The sequence below is a fragment of the Drosophila arizonae genome, chromosome 4 (assembly GCF_054131065.1).
Source record: "Drosophila arizonae isolate 15081-1271.41 chromosome 4, UAZ_ARI_1.0, whole genome shotgun sequence".
Classification (NCBI taxonomy): Eukaryota; Metazoa; Arthropoda; class Insecta; order Diptera; family Drosophilidae; genus Drosophila; species Drosophila arizonae.
This window is the reverse complement of record NC_142924.1, coordinates 4,347,915-4,369,978: the sequence shown is the minus strand read 5'-3', so window position 1 is coordinate 4,369,978 and position 22,064 is coordinate 4,347,915. Positions and strand designations below refer to the sequence as shown.

The 22,064-nt window shown below is 40.1% G+C and overlaps 2 protein-coding genes across 2 annotated transcripts in view; both read left to right on the top strand.

Annotated features, from left to right (window-relative positions):
* Positions 1 to 22,064, top strand: part of Con (leucine rich repeat protein connectin) — a 172,607-nt gene that overhangs the window by 82,106 nt on the left and 68,437 nt on the right. The window contains exon 3 of the mRNA XM_018008501.2: positions 16,932 to 16,994. The gene's annotated coding sequence lies outside the window, so the exon portion shown is untranslated. The remainder of the gene's footprint in view (positions 1 to 16,931; positions 16,995 to 22,064) is intronic.
* On the top strand, positions 5,001 to 7,964 carry t-Grip128 (testis-specific gamma-tubulin ring protein 128). The gene has a single exon (XM_018008500.2). The coding sequence runs from the start codon at positions 5,179 to 5,181 to the stop codon at positions 7,891 to 7,893; it is 2,715 nt and encodes a 904-aa protein (XP_017863989.1). The 5' UTR covers positions 5,001 to 5,178; the 3' UTR covers positions 7,894 to 7,964.

Genomic DNA, 22,064 nt, shown 5'->3' with positions numbered 1-22,064 from the left:
TTTTTTTCAGGCATTTTCCGGAGCCTAATGCAGAGCTCTTTACCCTCTGTTTTCTGTTTGTTTGGATGTGTGTGTGTTTGCATTCGTCCTCCTTTGCCAGCTTTGCACCCGCCACAACAACAACAACAACAGCAACTAGGACAACGCTCGCAAGAGAAACTAATTTCTTGCCGTTTTCTCCTGTTTTGTGTTTTCGTGTTTAGCTCGCGGCTGTTAAGTTTTTCCCATTGTTGTTCCTGTTGCTGCTGTTGTTGTTGTTGCAGTTGTTGCTGCTGTTTAGCTCTCTTTTTTCCCTGCAGTTTTGCGATAGCACGCATTGCGCTGTACGCTGCGAGTTGCTCAGATACCCTGTGCAACTAGGCGAAAGGGGTAGTTTGGGATTTAAATAAATGTATTTTGATTAACTTTTTTTTTTTTATTTTTTTTATGCACGAATCTCATTTCCTAGCATTATAAAAGTCTGATTTTATTGATTGATTCTTAGTATAAATTGTAGATTTTTATATGATTACAAAATTGATATAATTTATTGTTTTTAAATTTACTTTAAGTTTTACTTGATATGCAAATATATTTAGTATTTAATTTAAGTAAGGGTAGCACAATACAAGATAGTCCCACCTCACATTTCCCATCTTTACTTCTCACACACATTTACAACTATTTCAAGAGCATCGCCTAGTCGATCATGCCCCACTGTAAGCAGCTCGTTTGTTGTTGCCAGCTTGTTAGCATGCCATAGCTGAAATGGCATTTCCTGTTGTTGTGGCTCGACTTTGGCTTCTGCCCAGCCAAAGTCCGCCGGCTAAGATATTTAAATTATTATTCGGCGTAGACAGAATGAATTTGATTGGGGGAAAAACTAAGTGAATGTAGCCCGAGGGACTTCACGTGTCTACCCCATGCGGCCTTTGTGCGTTTCACCTGACAGGGGTCGGTCGGAGCGCGCAAGGAGGAGGCGAATGCCACCTGGTTTGCATTTGTCTGAGCGAGATAGCGGGCTAGCGAAAGAGATAGACACACAGAGAGATACAACAATTCGTTGCATTCAATTTTCGAGAGAATTTCTTTTCTTAATTAGTTGCAGTCTGTTTAATTTATGGCATCTGCTGCCTGCCCCAAACCAAAGTTCACCGAGGCATGCAGCATGGCCCTGACTGTGAATCTGTTATGAATGTTCAATATAATTCACATTCAATTGCCATGGGTTGGAGGCGCCACATGTCGTTCACGTTGTTGTTGTGGTTGTTGTTGTTGTTGCATCCACACAGGCATAAAACTGATGGACAGCCAGCGGGCAAGCACACGACTGCGGCATGCAAGCCCCTTGTCAGCGTACGCTACCGTAAACAAAGCATTCATCAACATTTTATACACTCAACATGTGCCCGAATCACAGTTCCCCGCTCCCGCTCCCGCTCCCACTCTCCATCTCTTTCTCTCTTTCACTTTCGCTGGCTGCTTTGAGCTCCATTTATTTGTTTGTTGATTCGACTGGCTCGCCTTTCCTTCAATTTGAATGTTCTTTGAAAAATCACAACTAATTAACTTTGCCTATGGCTCCAAACGAGAAAATTATGACGAATCAGTTTTGGTTTAGCTGGGAAAAGTGCATCTGTTTGCTGTGCTTGCGGTTGGGCGTGCCAGATGTGTTGCATTGTTGCAGGCGCAACGCATGTCGACTATAAATAGACAACAGATTTTCCCGAAACAGTTTCCGGTTCTTGCTAATGTTCTAGTTTATGGCCAAGCAGAGCGACGACTCAGCTAAATGAGGCACAGCCGTAAACGAGATGTGTGTGAGTGTGTGTGGGTGTTTGTGTCAAAGGTCAAAGACAGCAAAGTAGCTCAAAGAAATTTCAATGTCACTTTGAAGCATAATTCATGTACATAAAAATGTAGACAGTAAAAATATTATTTATGATAAATTTACATATTTATTTTACTTGAAATCATATTTGATATTTTCTTTTTCTATTTACTTGAACCTTCTCAACGCTCAAACCCTACTCACTGAAATTGTCAAAGATATTTCTTATTTATTTTCGAAAATACTTCTCTGTTCAATAAATCATTGTCAGATAAAACTTAAAAAATTACAAAACAAATGTGACACTTTTCAAACAATGAAAAAGAGCTTATGGAAAATACAAATAGAAAATTTGTATACTTTAAAGTCTTTACTTTGGCAAGGCTCAGCAACCCCTAAGTAAATGTAAAATATTTTCTGAAAGTAATGTTCATTTGAATAAATGAATATATGCATATACAATATAATAGGTAAATAATATGTATATACAAATATGAATATTTATTTAATTCCAATCATATTGAATAACATACTCGACTCAAATTCTAAATCTCCATAATTTTTAAGGTTTATTACTGAACCATTGCCTGACAGTTTTTGACTTCAACTATAACTAAAACTATTTCAAAATAGTTTCCCACAGACAATAAAGTGCTTTGCTATCATACTTAACTCAGTTTTACAATGCGCAAAAATCACTTCATAGTTGTTTTTCATACAACATATTTAACTAGAACGAAGCCCTTATTTTAGAATTCTCTAATTCCTTTGTTGCTTGTCAAATTCTTACAGCATGGCAGATTATGTTGGGCAAGACAATGGGGCAAACTATTGGCCCGACTCAAAAGATTTTTTAGTGGCATCCTAATTGAAATATATATATATTTATATATATTTATTTGCCAGCTGCTAGAGCTAGAGAAGTTGGCGAAGTTCGTCGTAATTGCAACAACTCTGAAATGCCAAAGTTCATAAAAACTGAGTAATTTTTGCATTTGCCGTCTGTTGCGGCTGTTGATTGTTTCCCGGCAGCCGCAGCCATTGTTCCCAGCGTCTGCGTCCAACTTCGCCTCGGAATGTCGATGAGCGGGTAAATTCTTAAGAAACTTTGCCATCATCAACAGTGACAGGATCTGCGCCAGCCCTTGGCTGACTCGCCGGGCAGGTGAGGTGTCTGCTCGCTGCATACACAATGAAAGTATTTATTAAAACAAACTTCGCTCTATCTCTTTCAGTTACTCTCTCTCTCTCTCTATATACTATCTATCGGTCTCCATTTCTATCTTTGGCTTTTAAAACGCTTTGCACTATGGGCACATGCAATGATTGTGCAGCACAAAGAAATGTTAAGTCAGCGATGTGAAGCTAACAGCTGTTAGTGTTAACAGTTCAATGGCTGCATTTGGCAGACACTTCAAGTACGCTAAACCTTATGTATTGGCCTAGTTTGAAATTAACTTCAGCATTGTTCATAGTTAGTGCCTTTTGAGCTAGCGATTTGCCCCACTGTTCACTGTGATAGGGCAAAGTTTGGCGCAGTTTGAAGCGGTTCTGCTGCAGTGGAGCGACTGAGGCTGTCGCCCAGGCGCATAAATGTCACTTAGACGCTCCTTGACGCTGGCCATGCGGCACAGACGCAAGCGCCCGGCAGCTATTGTGCTCGCAATTGCCACATTGCCGCACCCGCTGAGCAAATTGCGAAAGTGACAATTTCGACAGCCTCACAGTTACTCGCAAATGCATCGTCGTCGGCATCGACGGCCTGCCAAAGTGTAAGTGCAAATTCAGTTTGGTTTAATTTCGACAGTCTGTGTGGTCTATTGCCGGAGACGCCGCCACTGACCAAACGCTGTCAAGTGAGAGTCCTAGCGTCCTAGCGTCCTAGCGTCTCCGTCGACCTGCATCTGACGTCGGCTGCGGCGTCAGCTGCGATCTTTATTAAGTTTTCGCTTACTTTTCGCCGAGTGCGACAAAAAGTTTTGCCAGCCAAGTTTTGCCTTCAAACAATTTTCCCTTGTTTTTCTACATTTCGGCTTTTGTTTTCTGGTAAAGATTTCACTTGCTGTTTTCCCAACACTCTTTCTAACCAGTCACACCAGACAGACGAGCAGTTGGACAGACTGCCAGACGGACGGAACCTCCAGGAACTTTCATTTTGCTAAGAGTCCTCACCGAATTTCTTGTCTATAGCTATTCACTCGCCCGACCGCCCCCCTTAAAAATATCTGTGCCACTGCACACTGAACTGAAACGAACTTGTTCAGAGTTTGTCTAAGTTTGCGAATATTATTGTAATTAGCCAATCGAGTACAGTGAACACTTACACTAATGTTTCAGCTGCTGAGCTTCATTGGAGTTTATTCAAATTTTCTTAACCACTGCATTTTTTATATATCTCGTGCCACTGTAGCACATTTGTATATTTAAGTTGATGCTGCTGTTGTTGTTGTTGTTGTTGTGAATGCCGGTAACTGGGTTTATTTGTTCTCTGCAGCAAATATGCTCGATTGCATTTGAGTTATTGTTTGTGGCGCAGTTGACAGGCTCCTTCCAGGACAAAGTCCGGATGCTGGACGTTCAGTGGCGCCTTCATACCCCCGCCCCTTGACTTCTCTCTCTCTCTATCTCTATCTCCCTCTCTCTCTCTCTCTTCCTCCGGCAGACACACTCTGGTCTCTGGTGGCATTGCACGTTGCTTTGGTGCTCCCTTTGGCTGCCCGTGCATATTCAATATTTTGGTATTTATCTTGTCAGACAATAAAATAAAGCAAAGTACGCACATTGTAGATAGCTATTGGACATGGAGACCAGCATGCATGCACACATCTACCCACATATCCACACACACACACACACACACATACAGAGATTGGAGCTGATGCAGTCTCGAAATAGGTCAGTAGTGTCAAAGTTCTTGTCGCTGTTAGCTTCTCCGCATGCCAATGCCGGGCCACAGGAATTTACATTTTCGAATTTTCCTTAAGCGTCCATAAGCTGCCATGCAGTGACTACACTCGAAGAAAAAGGATGCTGCTCTTTAAGTTTAACTATACAACGGAAGTCCTTTAAGGAATAGGAAGTTGATATGGTTCTAGAAGTGAGGATTTTCGGCTGATTAAGTTTGATTGAGGATATACATATATGAAATTATATTGTCACTGTAGAGACTTCTAAGATCTCTGCTCTACAGATTACACTTGAACTAAAATGCGTATAGCTCTACAACTTATAAGAAAAAGTAGAGAACATTTTCATTTTTAGACTTTAGTAGGCGTTAACCAAAATTTTTTATTAAATTATTCTGATGCTATTTTTTAAATTTTGTATAATATTTATAATAATAAGAAATATATTTTATATAAGACAACATGATACTAGAGGAATGTCGAGAGCTTGTGGACCGGCAAATACCAAAGTTGGTCAAGCTATTGCTGGAATCGGAGGTGGAGGATGAGACCTATGCGAATTGCTTGAAATCTGCGCTCTGCCGCTTGGAGAACTACGCGAAGCCCTTAAATACGGCGGAGAGTATCTCTCAAAATCTTGGCGACTTTTTGGATCGATATGTATGCGAACGTCTAGAAATTATGGCGCACACTATTAAAACGCTCTGCAATGTGATACTCGACGATATCATTATAACGGATTGCTTTAAATTGGCTCTGCTAGATTTTATGCTATCGGTTAACTTTAAAGCTTTTCGCTCCGTTCGCATTCACTACGACGACTATATGGCTCGAAGAAAGAAAGTACTCAAAGCTCTGGCTGCGGCTCAGAGCACCACCTGTGTATATGGCAGAAGAGAAATCAAATTGGATTCATACAGAGAAACGATGAGTTCGATAAACAATTATACGACAACATCTGAGGAAGACGTTCTGAGCGAGTCCACAGCCAGTTTACATACGATACGCTCGCAGGATATTTCCGATCAGATAGAAACACTGGCCATAGGCTCTAGTTCGGACGAGATCTATCCAAACCAGGAGCAGGAACCCATCGATCCGCCTCCTGCGATGAGTCGTTGCAAATACCTGACCGGCAATCGCCGCTTCATTGTTGCATTTGGCAGCTATTTGCGTGGCAAGTTCAACAATGCGCCGCAGTGCTTGATGGAGTATGGCGAGGAGGGTTTCGTCTTACGTGAGATACTCTGCATGTTCTTTCTGCCCGGCGATTGTCACTTCTTTCACATTGACAATCATATGATAGAGCTGCGTCCCGACGTCATCAGCAATAAGGAGACTAGGCTATTTATTGTGGAGAAATTTCTGGGGCCCTTGCAGCATATGCAAATGATTCAGCTGTATATTAACTGTAATGAAACCTCCAAAGATAATACCGAACGAACGGAGACGTTGCTCTGCCTATCGGCGGCATTCAGACGCTTGCTCAAGCCAATTGTGGAGGTGCTCACACAATTCGAGCGCAGCCTGTCCAATGATTTTGAACTGTTGAACCTGCGCGACTTGCGTCGCGCCACTAAGACAAGATTCCAGAGTCTTGAACGCTTGTGGAGCTTGGCGGCCGCCACATACATGTCCTATCCGGCTGAATTTGGCAACGAGCCGCACTCACGCAGTCAGCACATCATATGCAGTCTGGTCGAGCTGACGCTGCAGACATTAACCTCAAAGGATCCGGCCAAACGCGCCTATGCGGCCGCTTTGCTGTTGAATGAGCTGCAGGTGAGCTGCCGTTTCCTCGACTCTTGGTGGCAGACGGGTGAGTTCAATGACTGGTTCGAAGAATTCGCTGCTATGAAATGTGAGCAAAATTGTAGAACGGAGTACACGATGCGACCGTACGACTATGGGCAGCCCTATATGAAAATCTGTAGGATCTATAGGATTATAAAGCGACATATCGAGTCGGCTGGACCAGCACTCGCCGCTCTATACGATTCGCAGCGATTGGTGGACTTTGTCAGCGATCATCAAGAATTGCTGGCAATCAAACTGCATCAAGCTGTTGTGCGTTCTATGAATGAGGAGCTCAGATTTTATCAAAGGCACCCAGAGACGTCTGTCCAGGCTGGTCGTGATATATTTTGGCAGCTCAGAACAACCGACGACGAACACTTGCGCAGCCTGTACTATGCCTATTACGAGGAGACGATGTCCGACTTAAGCCAGCCCGAGTTCTGCAGCATCGATGAGCTGCTGAGGCGCTGCCAAAACTGTGTGGTCTACACGCCGTTCGCAGAGCTCATCTGCCAGACATTTGAACGTCATTTAGAGCAGCGTGCTCTGCTCGTAAACAGATATGTGAATAATCTTATCCAGGATCGACTTCAATTGGCCAAAGTGTTTGAGAAATTACGTTCGGTCTTTTTGCTACTCAATTTCAACGAGTTTGATGAAGAATATTCACTAGCATATGGCTATCTGGAAAATGGACTGATTGTCAAAGGTGCTGAGCAGCTGCAGATCATTATGAATAAGTATAATTCCATGGAATTGCTGCGAAATGATCCATTTTATGTGACGCTGCCCATTACCAATATCGAGCAGCTTGCACTCGCCTATAGCTGCAATAAAATGTTGACCAGCATAATTACAGAGCAGCAGATCAAAAGCTACAATGAGGCATTTCGCATACGTTTGCAGCTGTATGTGACGGTGTATCGAGTGCAACAGCTGCCACAGCTCTATAGTGATCATTCGGTAGCCCGTTCTCTTGCTGAACTGCAGGACACAGTGTTGCAGGCGCTGGACAAGCACTTCAGAATGAAGGCCCTACAAAAGGCTGTGGATCAACTGGATGAGATTTTGCGACGCTGCGAGAAACTATCGCACCTGCAGATAGCGCATCAGGAATTCGTAAGGCTGATGGTAGCTAGCCTAAAGTTAGGCGTCTACCGTTCGCAGCACGAGCTGCAAGAACTGCTGGCAATGGCACGCATCGTCATCTGCCTGTGGCGACGCGTTGAATACGTACTCTTCTACAACATCACAGAGGGGGACAAGGGGTGTGACTCTGATGAAAAGTATGATGCTCATAATATGGCCTATTTAATGTCTGTGACGACTGCTACGAAAGCCATGCGTGCCCTGCATCCGTTAAAGGATATTGTCAAATAGATAACTCATACAAAAAGTGCCAAAAAAACGAAAAAAAAAAAAAAAAAAAAAATCTGCTTAAATCTCTTCAACTGCATCAGCAAATCCGCAAATAAGTTTTTATCAATTTTCGGTGTGCGTCGCGCTTTTGTGACAAAAACCGCAAATTAAATCGTTTTGGGCTGCCTCCACGCAATTTATTTGTAGCGTGTAGCCAAAGCCGCAAGCGCCACGCCCACTCGCTTAAATGAAAAAAACAAAACTCGCTGAAATTAGAGCTGGCAGCTGGGCAAGCTCGACTGACTATACCAAATCACATGCAGCAACCAAAATGATTCAACGGATTCTGCGGCCGCAGCGGTCGCTGCAACACACACACACACACTCAAATAAATAAAATATATGTATATATTTAAATTTCCAGCGCCTTGTTGGCCAATAAATAAAAAAATATATATATATATATATGTGTATGGAAATAATTTCATTGACTGGCACCAAGTGTCATAAATTGTTAGCTCAAAAGGCTGGATCTGGCTCATTTTTGGTTTTTGAGTCGCTAATTACAGTTGAAATAAAAATGTTTTATTTGTAATGTATTTGGAAGGCATACACAATATATAAGAGGGTAGTTTAAGCAAAAGATAACATAATAAAATATATAACACAAATAGTAATATATTTTTTATACCAGAATTTAATAAAATATAATATTGTTAAACTATATCTATTTATTATTAGTTTTTTTTAACTTTTTAAAAATATTAAAAAATTAGTATTAAAAAAAATATTGAAATAAAATTTTTTATTAATTTTACTTAGTAAAAAATTTGGTAAAATTTAATATTTAATTCAGTTTAATAGATTTCTTCGAACAAATATTTTATTTATATCTGATTTTCGTTAGCACTTCAAGCCACCCTCGCGTATATATGTATATCAGCTTGTCTGACTGAGATTCATTTGCCTGTTTTTTACGATTTGAACGCCTCAGAGATCGCCTGCTTTATGCGTCTGTCTGGCAAATAGAAAGCAGCTCGTAAAATTTGTTGGGTATACGTGTGGCTGTGTAGCTGTGTGGGTGTGTGGGTGTGCGGGCGCGTGGGTGGGGAAGGGAAGTTGGACAGGTTTATGTGTCGGAACTAGACGTCGTTTAATGCGTATATGCATTTTTCTCATTAACTTGGCGGCCATCTAACAAATAGATAAGCGTCCCGTAGCGCTCGTTAAATAACAAGAATAAAGCTTCGCATTTCAAGTGCCAACAAAATGTTTGGGCTTTAAACTACAGTAAAACTGAGAGCTAAACTGAGATTGCAGACAAATTTGTATGTTGTTGTATGAAGTAAAAGTAAATTTCTTGAATGCTCTTCTGCATGATTCATTCATGAATGCAAAACGTAGTCTAAATGCTAAAGGAGTATAAAAATACGCACTTGGATTAGGCAAGAAAAATACTTTTTATACATACTGTAAAGTCTGCGTAGTGAAAGTGTAAGAAAAAAAGCCCATTAGACTAAGAGCTCAAGGAACTTTGGTAGTTGGAAAATGTAAATATGAAATGAAGGAAATTCATAGTAAAATATGTTTCTATTTTCATTTGCCTGATTTAATTCTATATTTTTTCTCAGCGTCCATTAACTTTATTATTTTGTGGGAAAAATAAATATTACATTTACACAATGCTTTATCTCAGATCATTTTAAGGCATGAGTAAAACTAAAATCTGCATACATACATATAAATAAATAAAATAAATAAATATTCATAAACACTTTCTTTTATTCATATTTCATATTTTCAACAATAAATTTATACATTTCATTTAAATGTGGAGATGAAAATTCTACATTCCATTTTATGTATATTAAATTCTATCTGTGCGTACTTTTCAATACCTTCTCCTGTGTATAAGCTATACAATTATTCAAAAAATAAACAAGAAGCCGGTGTTCACATTCTATTATCAGGATTTATAATGCCCTTTTAATGTTCAGCCATAAACAAATTGTTTGAACAAATCTTTTTTTATTTGATGTCTAACCAGAAAACCATTTTTCCTTTCTCCTTCTATTTTGTTGTTGTCGATTTTCAACTAATTTGTATAATGTATTTGATAGTTAAAAAATAAAAATAAAAAGGTAGTTCGAGTCTGTGTAATGCGTGAAAATATTTTCATTTACTTTGTGCCCACATTTCGACCACTGCAACCGCATTCGCAAACATTTTAAATACCTTTTTGCATTTTTGCTATTAGTTTTCATTTGATTGTTAGCTATGGTTTTTATTATATTTGTATTTTTATTTCCGTTCTATTTTTTATTTTGCAACATTTTTGGCATTGTTGTGTGTTGAACTTAGTAGAGATTTCGTTTGTCTAGATTTATTTGATTTCATTTGCACAGTAAAAGAACTTTTTCAATTTCAGAGAGCTGAGCGCTTCCATATCCAGCTCTATATTCAAATTTCAATTTGGTTTTCACAGTTTTTTTTTTTTTTTTTTTTTTTTTTTTTTTTTTAATATAGTTTTTTGTGCCGTGAACTGGCTTTGTATTGCCTGCTGTCGGATATGCGTTCTATTTGGTGGCATTTTATTAAATAATAAAAATTCTAATTAGATTTTTTATTGGAAATACGAAAAATCATGCGGTTCATTGAGCGCTTCGAACGCATTTTCCCAGCTATCATTTCCTGTACTGACTCTTGATTTAATGATTTTTCTCACAGCGCCGAGTTAAGTAAATAGTAGATAGTAAATATTTACTCTTAACATCTGCCCTGTCGCCTTCGACGCGTGGCTCGTGCTGCATTTCAATAAAACAATCAACTGTCAAAAAATATAAACACCGGACAGCAGGGCCGGAATCGGAATCGGATGAAGCTTGGCTTCGACTGCCGCAGGCCGGGCCCCAACGACCACCAAAGTTGATTTGCATGTCATTAACAGGCAGCAGTCAAAATGGAATCACATCGAAACCGAACTGCAGACAACTAAAAATAAATCCCTGTTGATGCGGTGGTTGCTGCTGCTGCTGTTGCTCCTGCTGCTGTTGCTGATGCAGTGACTGCTGCTGTGGTTCTGTAAACAAGTCGACACTAAAAATATCACATGTCGCCCCCCAACTAATTAGTAGCTGTGCATGATACCAGTCAGGCCTAGCCGGCTGGGATCTATCTCAATATTTGATTCCACACACACATTTTGTGGGAAACTTTTTGGACACGCCCCATAAAGAGCAAAAAGACAAATGATTTTCTGCATTTGGTTTGATTTCTGATTTTCCCATGAACTATAGAGTGATGCTAATTATGAATTTCGTCATGTCGTTTGTTTGTGTGAGAGACAATACAAATTGTGAAGTAAAATATGGCATTAAATTGAAAATAATAGAAGCTGAAGCTAGTGAGAGAATGGGGAAAGGAATCAATTGGAAATAGAGTAGACGCATAATTTAATACACGTACTAAAATGCTCTGAGGATGGAACAAAATGATACCAACTAAAAATTTGTTAGGAATTGCTTGAGCTATTTTTTAAGATAAGATAAATACTTTTAAATACTTTTTTTTCGTAGATTTAAATTTAGACTCAAGCTAAAACTTTAACTTTACAATAGATATAGAAATATCATAAAATATTTTCATATGCCAAGTACTTGAGCTCTCAATATTATATAAACTATGAGCTAGCATATAAAACGTCCCTCAATAATAAGGTCAAAAATCATTTTACAGTGTCATACATATAGCTAGTCCTGCCAAACTCAAAATTAAAGAAAAAATTTGGATGTATGTGCTACAAGAATCCTTCTGCTTCATTTTAGCTACGGACTATGAATTCTGTTTTTCAATTTTACTAAAAACTTCATCAAAACGTGCCCCAGAGTCAGGTTGATAATCATGTAAAATCAAAGTTCACCCAATAAGCAACGTACAAAAACAAGAAGGTGCATCTACATAGTAGATGGAGGGTATAGCCTTTGAAATTTATGGATTTGCATCAGTTTTTGGTTTGCATTGCAAATGTAAACAGAGCTGTAAATGGCAGATAGAGAGCGAGAGAGAGCGAGGGAGAGAGAGAAGCAAGACTAAGATAGCGGCAGACATGGCAAGGAGGCAAGTGTAACCAAGGATTACTCACAGACTTTGGATGCATGTGGACGCATCCCGAATCTGGAGTAAATGTTTGGTTGTAACGCCAGCTGCAACTCAGCTGCAAGTTGTTGCGGTTGCGGCCCAACGACAGCCAGCCTCAAAATCCCAACCAAAATTATTAATATGACTTTAGGTGCTGAGTTCAGACGCGTCTCCACCTACTGCTACTACTGCGTTCGGTTGTTAAGGAGGAGCACTAGCTGCTACTGCTCTGCTGTGGTTGCCAAGGCAGCCGACAATGCAGCCGACAGACCTCAATGCATGTCTGTTAGATGCATTTACAGTGACCCCCAAACCTCTTTCTCTCACTCACTCCCTCTCTCTGTTTCTATCTGCCATTCTTTCTCTCCTTCTCTTTCTGTGCTTGTTAGACTTGAGCTTATGCCTTTGCCAGCTACTGGGCAAATTATGCCTAAGCTTTGCCTCCTCGCCCACCTATATGCCTAGGCTCTTTTAAATAACTGTTTGCCGCCTATGTAGATGTGTGTGTTGCTCGACGAAAAATTATCTTAGCTAGCTGCCATTGCCATGTGCACTTGCTGCCTGTTGTCTGCTAGCTCCTCGATACACTCAGAGAAAAAAGAGTAAAACACTCTAATTTGATATATAGAGAGAGTTCATTAGCTGTGAGTTCATTTGCCATAATTGTATCCTGGATTTGAGCCATTCTTTCAGCACTTAATGAGCGATTTATTGGTAAAGGATGAACGGCAGTTATTCAGTCGCTTATAATCGAGAGCTGCAGAGCTGCTCTTACTCAACACTCAACAACTAACAGCTCAGGGTTAAGCATCACACACTCACACTATTCTTGCAGTGCATGTGCACAGCCTTCGTTTTGAACACTAAATTCTCTGCACATTATTTAGTTGTTAGGGCGGGCGGCATCTTTGTCTGTGCAACGATTTGGTTATCTGGTTGTGGTCTTAGGATTAGGCAACAAAAACACAAGCACACACACACAACAAACAACACTCACCCACACAACACACACACCCACTCGTGCAGGTGCATAGAACTAACTGTGTTTGCCGTTCTTCGGGTCACCGAGGTGAACTGGCAGAGTGCTTCTTCTATCTGTACGGAGCTGCTTGCTCTACGCATTGTGCTGCGAATCTCTTTTACTTTTTTGCCATTTATTTTTATTTTTTTTAGCCGCTCTTCACCCTCCACAAGTTTATCGCAGACACCAACTCCAACTCTAATTTACATAACCACGCAAATTAGTTTTGCGTCTGCTGCAGTTTTTATCAGTGAGTAACAGCAACAACAACAAGAAGAAGAAGAACAACAGCTAGGAGAACTAGCCCCCAACTTTGTCACGACTGTTTGCCGCCTGCTGCATCGCCTGCAACCAGCTTTCCATCTCCATTGCCGCCTTTGATTCTACTCCGACCCCGATCTCACCTCTGTCCAACTCCCTTCATGCTTTCTACTTAAATTTAGTTGCCAAAGTTGTTTAAACTTTTTTTTTTTTAACCGCTACATTTTTTTTTAGTTTTTTTTTTTACTCTACCTTATTTTACAGTTTTCAAAAAATGAATTTCACTAACTTTTTGGCCAGCACTTTAGCCAGCATCTGTAGAGCAACACACACACACACTTATATTGTATATGTATATATAGTATATAGATAGGGGAGGACCCCTACCCATCGAGCAGTTGAGACAACAATTCATTTAACATTGAAGCGCAGCTTTTGATTATTTTTTTTCGCTACAAAGTTTTTGCTAATGGCTCATGCATACAGTGGTACAAAATTTAATAGAAGAAAATATACTTGAATAGTTGTATATTGAATGAGTGAAAGTTATGCATTCCACAGAAATTAAAATTGTAAAAACCTTTTTTTTTTTTTTTGTCTAAAAAAGTAATTAGAAATATTAAAATAAATAAGATGTGTATTTATAAACAACATATTAACCATATAGAAAAGTCAGTGAAAAATATGAGAAATATTTATAGAGAATAAAAAAATGAAAAAATATAATATATATTATATTTTAAAAGTGTGAATTCTTAAATGACTTTTTAAAGAAGGCATCCTCATGAATCAAACTAGTTAATTTTCCATGAATTTAAAATGAATAATTAGTTAACATCACTTTTATTCATTATAAGCTCAAAGGTTTCTAAACAATTCCAAATATTTACTTTCTCATATGGATCCCTATAAGATTTTCCATTTACTGCCTAATCAACTGCCCCACTGTGTTTATATTCAGCGAGCATTGTTGTAATTTTTGCCATGTTTTATATGGGTTTATTAAAGGTTTCCGTTAACGGGCAGGCTGACAGACTGTGTGCGAGGGGCTGAGCAACTGACCGTTTGGGCCGGGCCCCCCGCATGATTGGCAGATGAGAAAGTTTATTTTGTTAATGGGGGTAACGGCGGTGGCAGCGGTGGCGGCATTAAAGCAAACTATTGGCTATGTTGGGGCTTCTGTTTTGGACAGCGTGGCTAATTGAATTTTTTTATAAATTATACAAATCCAAATAGATACAAAGTGTGCAAAGCGATAGGGACAGAGAGAGAAAGAGAGAGAGAGAGAGAGCGAAATATATTTTATGTACTGCAATAGTTGCAGCGTTTTGTCGCTTAACCTTAACCGAGTTGCCGCGGTCGCAGCTTTATTTTAGTTTTTAGTTTTTATTTTGTATTTCCATTGCTCTCCCCTTTTTTGGGAAGGGGAGACTTTGGCAACTTTAAATAGAATCGCTTCCTGCAATTTCGCAGCGAGTTGACTAAGGCGGAAAAAAATCAGGCAGCGACGTCGGAAGTTATTTTTGGGGTACGTGCAACGTGCAACAGAAAATGTTGCAAATTGAAAGAAAAGCCCGGCACTCGACAGACGACAGTCGACAGTCGGCGCTGGAGGTAGAGGTGGAGCCTCCACTTGACTCCCATATGCTTTTGTTCGTGGCTCTTCCAAATTTTTTCTCTCATTTTTTTTTCCTCATTTTTTGCAACATTTTTTTCTTTGCGGCGCACTGCATTCTAAGCGATTTTCTGCGATTCGCTGCAAGTTTTTGTTGGATTCATATGTGTGTGTGTGTGTGTGTGTGTGTGTGTGTGTGTGTGTGTGTGTGTGTGTGTGTGTGTGTGTAAACGGGGTTTGTACTTAAAGTTGTCTATTTGCTAGTTGTTGTTAGTGTCCTGATTCTGATTCCGATTCTGATTCTGTTTCTGGGTCTGTTTCTGCTACCCTTCCTCTTGAGCGACCATCCCTTCGTCTCTGCCTACCTCTCCCACCACCCGCTCTCCCGCTCTCTCGCTCTGTTTGTGTGCCAAGAGCTGCATTGAAAATGAAAATGTTCGCACAGTTTTCCGCACAGTTGCATTTTCACTATGCAGCTCGGCGCGGCTCAGTTACTTGATACAGTTTCTGCTCGCAGCCTTCGAACCGCCCCTGCCCGCCCCTCAGGGTCCTTACTTTTGGCTTGTTTTTTGTTTGTTTGTATGTCGCCTTTTGCAATGTTTTGCTACCATTCATGCTGTTGTTGCTGTTGTTGTTGTTGTTGTTTTCCTCTTCTACTCAGTCGTGCGCTTTTGTGCTTTCTACTTATTTTAAATGCGTTATCTGATTTTTGTTTTTGTCGTGCGCCTCATGCATTCAAAAGCTCGAAGAAGCAGAGTTAAAAGTTGAGATTTTCAGATTCTCCATGATTTGGTTGGCTATGGAACCCACAAACATAACCACACATACACACGCTAGATACATGTAAACAAACAGCTGAACAGCTCAACAAACAGTAGACAAATTTCGACAGTTATCGAATAATTACGGGAAGACTACAAGCCGAATAGCATTAGCGAGTAATGCAATAAGTACATTACAGTTAAGCTCCTGGGAGCTCTCCTGCACTTCAAAAATTCTACTTCGAATGTCTCCCCCCATCTGGCTGGACAGCAATTATCCCACAAAAACATCAAGCTGCATCAATCACGTAAAAGAAATCTTTCCGTCTGCTGCCACTCTGCAGAGCCAAACAGACATAGAAACTACCGTTGGTGGCAAATGCTGTAGTAGCACTTGCCACGCCCGCGCCCCTTAGCTCTGCGCCCACTCTTATCTATCTGCATGCCTTCCCCCTGTTAATCCGGCGAGCGCATTTGCCAGCGTCATTCATGCAGCTAATTTGATTTTTCCCTCTGCAGACGTAGTCGAGCGCTGTATATCCGCTTCGTAGGAAATATTTTCATTAGACATTTTGTAAATATGAGCAGCTTATGCTGTGCTCTGTTCGCCAGCTCTGTCAATGAGAAATCAAGCCAAGGAGTTGCCTCATCCATTTTGACTTAACGATGACAAGACTCTGACTAGACTTGATTCTGAAATGAGTATTGAATGACTACAGCTTTCAGTTAGACTGCAGTCAAAAGACATAGAGAGTGAATATATTGAAACTTGAATACTCTCACTTCAAATATTATATGGCTAAGAGTATCTAGCTATCTATCCTTTTCTTCACTGCAATTAGAAAACGCAATTTTCTTGAAACAAAAATCAACTTTCTGAGTTTTACAGTTTATGCTTTGCGTTTATCTTCAATCAGTCAATAAATTAATCAATAAATTTTTAAAGGGTTTGAGTAAAGGACATATTTAAACTGCAATTTTAATCAGTCAATCAATCAATCAACAATATTATGTTCCTTTATCAAAGCAAAATCTTAATAAACATAAATGAAATATTTGTTTATTTCAGAGCAATTCAATTAACTAGTCAATCAATTTTTAATATACTCTCATGATTGTTCCAACTCTATAAGTCTATACTGCATACTATCTATACTGCATTTTCCCTTATATCTATATACCATAGAGCATCCATATAGCCTTAACATCCTTGCACAATTGCAACAAACTAATTGAAGTACATCAAATGTTTATTTCATTGCAGCTCTAACGACACCCAGGCGTCTCTCTCTCCCTCGTCGCTCTGTGGGCGTGTGAAGAAAAAAGGGTAAGTCCCGAGTGTAAAGATACAATTGCGATTATGGCTCGAGGTTTGCTGGCATTGGTTAAACATAGGTTGGGAAAAACGAACTTTTGGCCAGTTTGCCGAGCAGTCTGACAACTTTTGCCTTTGCTTTTAATTAGCACGTGGAATGGCTGTCAAATAATCAACTTTGGCAGCTGAGCACACTGACGAGTTTCGGCTCTGGCTACGTATTTTCATAATTAAATGAAAATTTTCTGTAATTTTTCGAGCGTAAATACAAAAGGCAATCTTTACTCTACCCCACACATACACAAACACGCACACACACACACACACTCTATCTGCTGTTTTTCACATTCAGTTGAGGGAATGTGTGTGGGAATATTTGTGAGATTTTGCACGTGTTTTGCACTTTGACGTTGTTCTTACGAATTCGTAAATATTCATTACATTTGTGTATTGTTCCAAGCTTTTCATTTTTCTTTTCGCTTTAATTTCAATTTTCGTTACGCGCTACGCACTTCAAGATATTTGCATAAGGTTGGCTGCGTGAGTAACTCGTGCAATAATTTTCATCGTTCGTACTTTTATTTTTTATTTTGCTGGCATTTGTTTACTTTTTAAGCGGCGGCTATTGCATTTTTAATTAGGCCACGATTGACCTTCGGGGCACACAGCTGAGCGGGTGGTTGCTTCAATGTAAGTTTCATGAAAATTATTTGCCCGCTGCTGCAGCTCGCAGCTGGGAATGCAGCAGCTGCTTTAGCGCCTCAACTATTGACTCAGCCGCTTAGCTCAAATCTGTGCTCTCTGAAACAAAGTCCCATAGAAAGCAAGCATTACGGACACTCGGCCTGAGTGTAGTGAGAGCTGAAATAGAAGAAGCTGCTGCTGCTGGCTGCTAGCTGCTCCTTCGGCTGTGCTTGGCTATGGTCTTTGGCACGCTCATCAATGATATTAAGCGAACTTAATCCTTTTACATGCTCCAGCTGGGCGCTTTTTTCTGCACTCGACAGAGACGACGTAGGCGAGGCGGCCGCCATCAAAGCCAGTTGCCGTTAGCAATCTATACACAGCGAGAAACTATGCGAATACTTTTAACTTACAAAAAATTATTTTTATATATAAAGCAGCTTAAATGCAGCATAAGACTTCCATAAGGTACTCAATTAATCAATTATTTTTCCATCAATATTATTTGATCACCTTATTTAAAATTATTTTTCAGTCTATTAACTGCACTTTCCACATTTTCTCCAAGTGTAGCTCCTTACTTTATTTTCCCTGGGCTTTGCAATGGAGCCGCGACAAGCTTACATATTTCTTTGTATGAGAGTGTAAATGTGCATGTGCGCATGTATATGTGTGTATGTGTGTGTGTGTGTGTGTGTGTGTGTGTGTATGTGCTTATGTATGTGTGATCCACAGCCACTCATAACTTTTTCCTGCGTCGCCTTTGGTGACTGGCGAATGCGCTTGAAAAACTTTGTACAACTTTAAGCCGCTTACAAGCTTTGCGCTCTTAGCACGCGCCACGCCCACCAAACCGCTCGCACCCTGGCTTTGCTTTGACGTCCTCAACGCCCTCCCCCCCCTCCAACTGGCCTGCATCTTGGGCAGACGGGCGACGACTGCTACTGCTCGCCTCACGATTGCATTGGTCAAATTCTTACTCATAGATTTCTGACACTTCCTTTGCCCCAGGCCGTCTATGTACGAGTGTGTGTGTGTGAGTGTATGCGTGTATGTGTTTTTCCATTAATTTTATTGAATTGTGAGTTTTTGCCTTCGTTTTGCGTTGGCTTGGTTTATGCACGTGACCATCGCCGCGACGCAAAGAAATGTGCAAAAAATGCAATTAACCAACTCGAACGACGAAGCCGCAAAAACGACAAAAATTCATTCGGTTTGAGTTTTAGTTTTTTGGCTTTAATTGAAATATTTGTAAACAATTAGGAATTTGAAGGGTTTCTCAAGTGAAATACACATAAGTATAACTAAATTATGGAGAGAATGTTGTGTGTGTTTTTTCTGTTAAAGTGAAACAACAAAAATGCATTTTATTGCAGTAAATATCAAATATTTCGTAAAGTTTCTCAAATTATTTTAGAAGCTGTAAAATGTTTTGCGGAGTGTTTCAAAAATTTCGAAAAATATTTCAGCAGAAATTCATTGATAGAATACTTTATAATTGATCGAAACTAAATATGTTTATAAAGTTTTCATTTTAATCATGTTTTATACAGGGAAAAGTGTTGCACAGAGCCTTATTTTCCTAGTTTTAACTAACATTTTAACATTTATATATTATATGATTCGAAGCAGAATTTTTTTCAACTTCTACTAAAAATACGTTGAAACAACAATTAAACAATTGAAAGTCAAAACCAAAGCCTAAATTGATATACAATGAAAAATTGATTACCAGAAGAGAATTTTCCATAATACACTCTTGACTCTTCGTTTCGAGTTTTAAGCGCTTCAATCAATTTGTTTAATTGTTTTCATTCCAGATGACACTTAAAGACAAATTGAAACTGAAACCCAAACTCAATATTTTTCACACTCGCAAAATGTGCCCCAGGAGCGCATAACTCTTTGAACGTGTGCATGTGTGTAGGTGTGAGTGGGTCTGTAATTCCCTGTGTATGTGTGTGGTCCAAAAGCAAATTCTACACATGCCGCACATTGTTCGGCAACCTTTTTTCCGCTTTGATTTATTGGCATCCTTAGGCCGACCGCCTTAAATATTTTGCCCAGTTTTCAGGCGCAGTAAGCAGAAGAGAAATGCAGGAGAGATGGAGAGAGAGAGAGAGAGAGTGAGTGAAATGGTAGGGCGATAGACAGTGTTGACCGTTGGCTGTTCAAATCACGCTTATTGAATTTCGTTTTAGACCTGTTTTTTTTTTTCATCTTCTTCTTATTATTATTAATAGCCGCATTTAAAGCAAGATTTTGGCATGTGGCTGTCAAAAGGAAAAATATATTTTAAATCATTTCCACTGCTTGCCCAATTCAAGTCTTCTGGCCAAATCCCGCTGTGGCTCATATATAATAATATTCCTTTAAGGGCAGGCAGATGTGTTTTATTAAACATTTTATGATAAGCGCACAAACTTTTATACATATATAAATATGTATGTTTGTATATATAGATAAACAAGTGTGTGTGTGTGTGTGAGTGTGTGTTTGGGCTTTGTAGCTGCCCTTCGATTTGGCTGCCAGCGATTTATTTTATGCTCTTTCTTTCTTTGAAGATAGCTTTGAAGTTATTTCGTATTTTTCTTCTTTTTGCTCCAGAGAAATATGAGCTTTACTTAAGAGCACTTACTTATGAAGCGGCTAAGCCGCAGCCCAGAAGCCAAAGTGGACCATAATGTTGGCTTGCGGACCACATGGACCAAGGCCTCGCCCCTGATCCTATTCAAGCTTTGAAATTGTCATCACCAGCAGCCGCAAATTCATGCAAACTTGCTTTGCAATTAAATGCAGCAGGCAGCAGTCAGCAGTCAGCAGGCAACAGGTGAAAACAGGTGGCAGAGCCCACAACCAAAAAAGCCTCAAGAAAATGTCAGCGCACGCACATAACGTGAAAAAGTCATTAAGTACGAACACGCCAGGCATTGCCGACACGAGCGGGCTCGAGCTGGCAATGGCTGGCAGGAGCTGTCAGGACCTGCCATAGCTTTGCAGTAATTGCACCACGTTTGAGCGCAGCTAACTGCATATTGAGCCACCGAGCACCAGCACCACAAACACAGCCCGACTGCTCTCCTCCTCTGAATGCCGGCGCAGCGTTTGGTTTGCATTATTTATGACAAAGTGAGCCCGATTAATCCGCACTCAATAGCAAGACGCATGGCACACCAAAGCGAGGCTCGGTTCGCTCCATGCGAACTAGTTCCAAAGTGCACACTATGACGTATACTCTCGAAAGTAGAGCCGATCATTTAGGTGCGGGGTTAGCTGGGTTGTGGCTGTCAGGCTTTATGGCTTTTGAAATGGATTTCAGATCATCAGCATCAAAAAAATGTTGTAGAATGTGCTGTTAGAGTAGTCTTAGCAAGGATTGAGTTTCCGATAAAAATGATCAACTTGTACTATATAAGAGGGCTGCCGGCTGAGTAGACGAACATGCCTTTATATAAATTTTCCCAAAGCTAATATTCCCTCAAATTATGGGGTAAAAAAAAAAATCGGAAAATCCTAAAGCTTAAGCTCTCTGGCCACATTACCATCTCATCTTTAACATATAATATCATTAGTAATTCAGCTACACAGCCTCTTCAACTAGACAATACATGCCACATTTTCATTCTCTAAACGTCGCCGTAATACTCTTTATACTGCTTGATAGAGTATATAATAACGGTCCATATTTGCTACGATAGAGTATATAACAACAGCTCATATTCCTACAGCTCGCAGCTTATAGTTCATTCAGCTTTCAAAGTGATTCCATTAACAGCTGCTTTTGTAGCCCTGAACAAAATTTTAAGCTGCCGTCGGTATAGGCACAAGGACTCCCCAGACTGAATGTGTGTGTGTGTGTGTGTGTGCGCTGGTGTGTACTTTACTCTTATTTACTTCATGCAATTTAATATTGTACGAGCTCTGTGGCAAGCAGCGCCGAGTACAGCTCCCTTTATCGTTGTCGTCGTCGGTGTGGTATATGCGTTCACTGAAGGCATAAATAATCTGTTGCTGTTGCAGCTGCATGCATGTGTGTGTGTGTGTGTGTGTGTGTGTGTGTGTGTGTGAGTGGCGTGGGCGTTGGCTACGTGTCCTTGTATGCCGCCATTTACTTGATGATAAACCATATATAATTAATTTAAATTTAAGCAACACACGAGCGATAATTTCTTAATGAAAATTTATTTTGACTGCCCCTTCGGCTCAGCTTAAGCTCTCCAGTGGCCTTCACTGCCCCAGCTCCATAAAATAAGCTGGTCTTTGGTCGAATCAATTAGGCACCTTTAATGTTAATCGCTTCATATATCACGACTTCAACAGCCCAGAAAGCAACAGGCCGACAAAGGGTCGTTGACAGCCCGCAAATGGAAATGGCAATGGAAATACAGAAGGGCACAG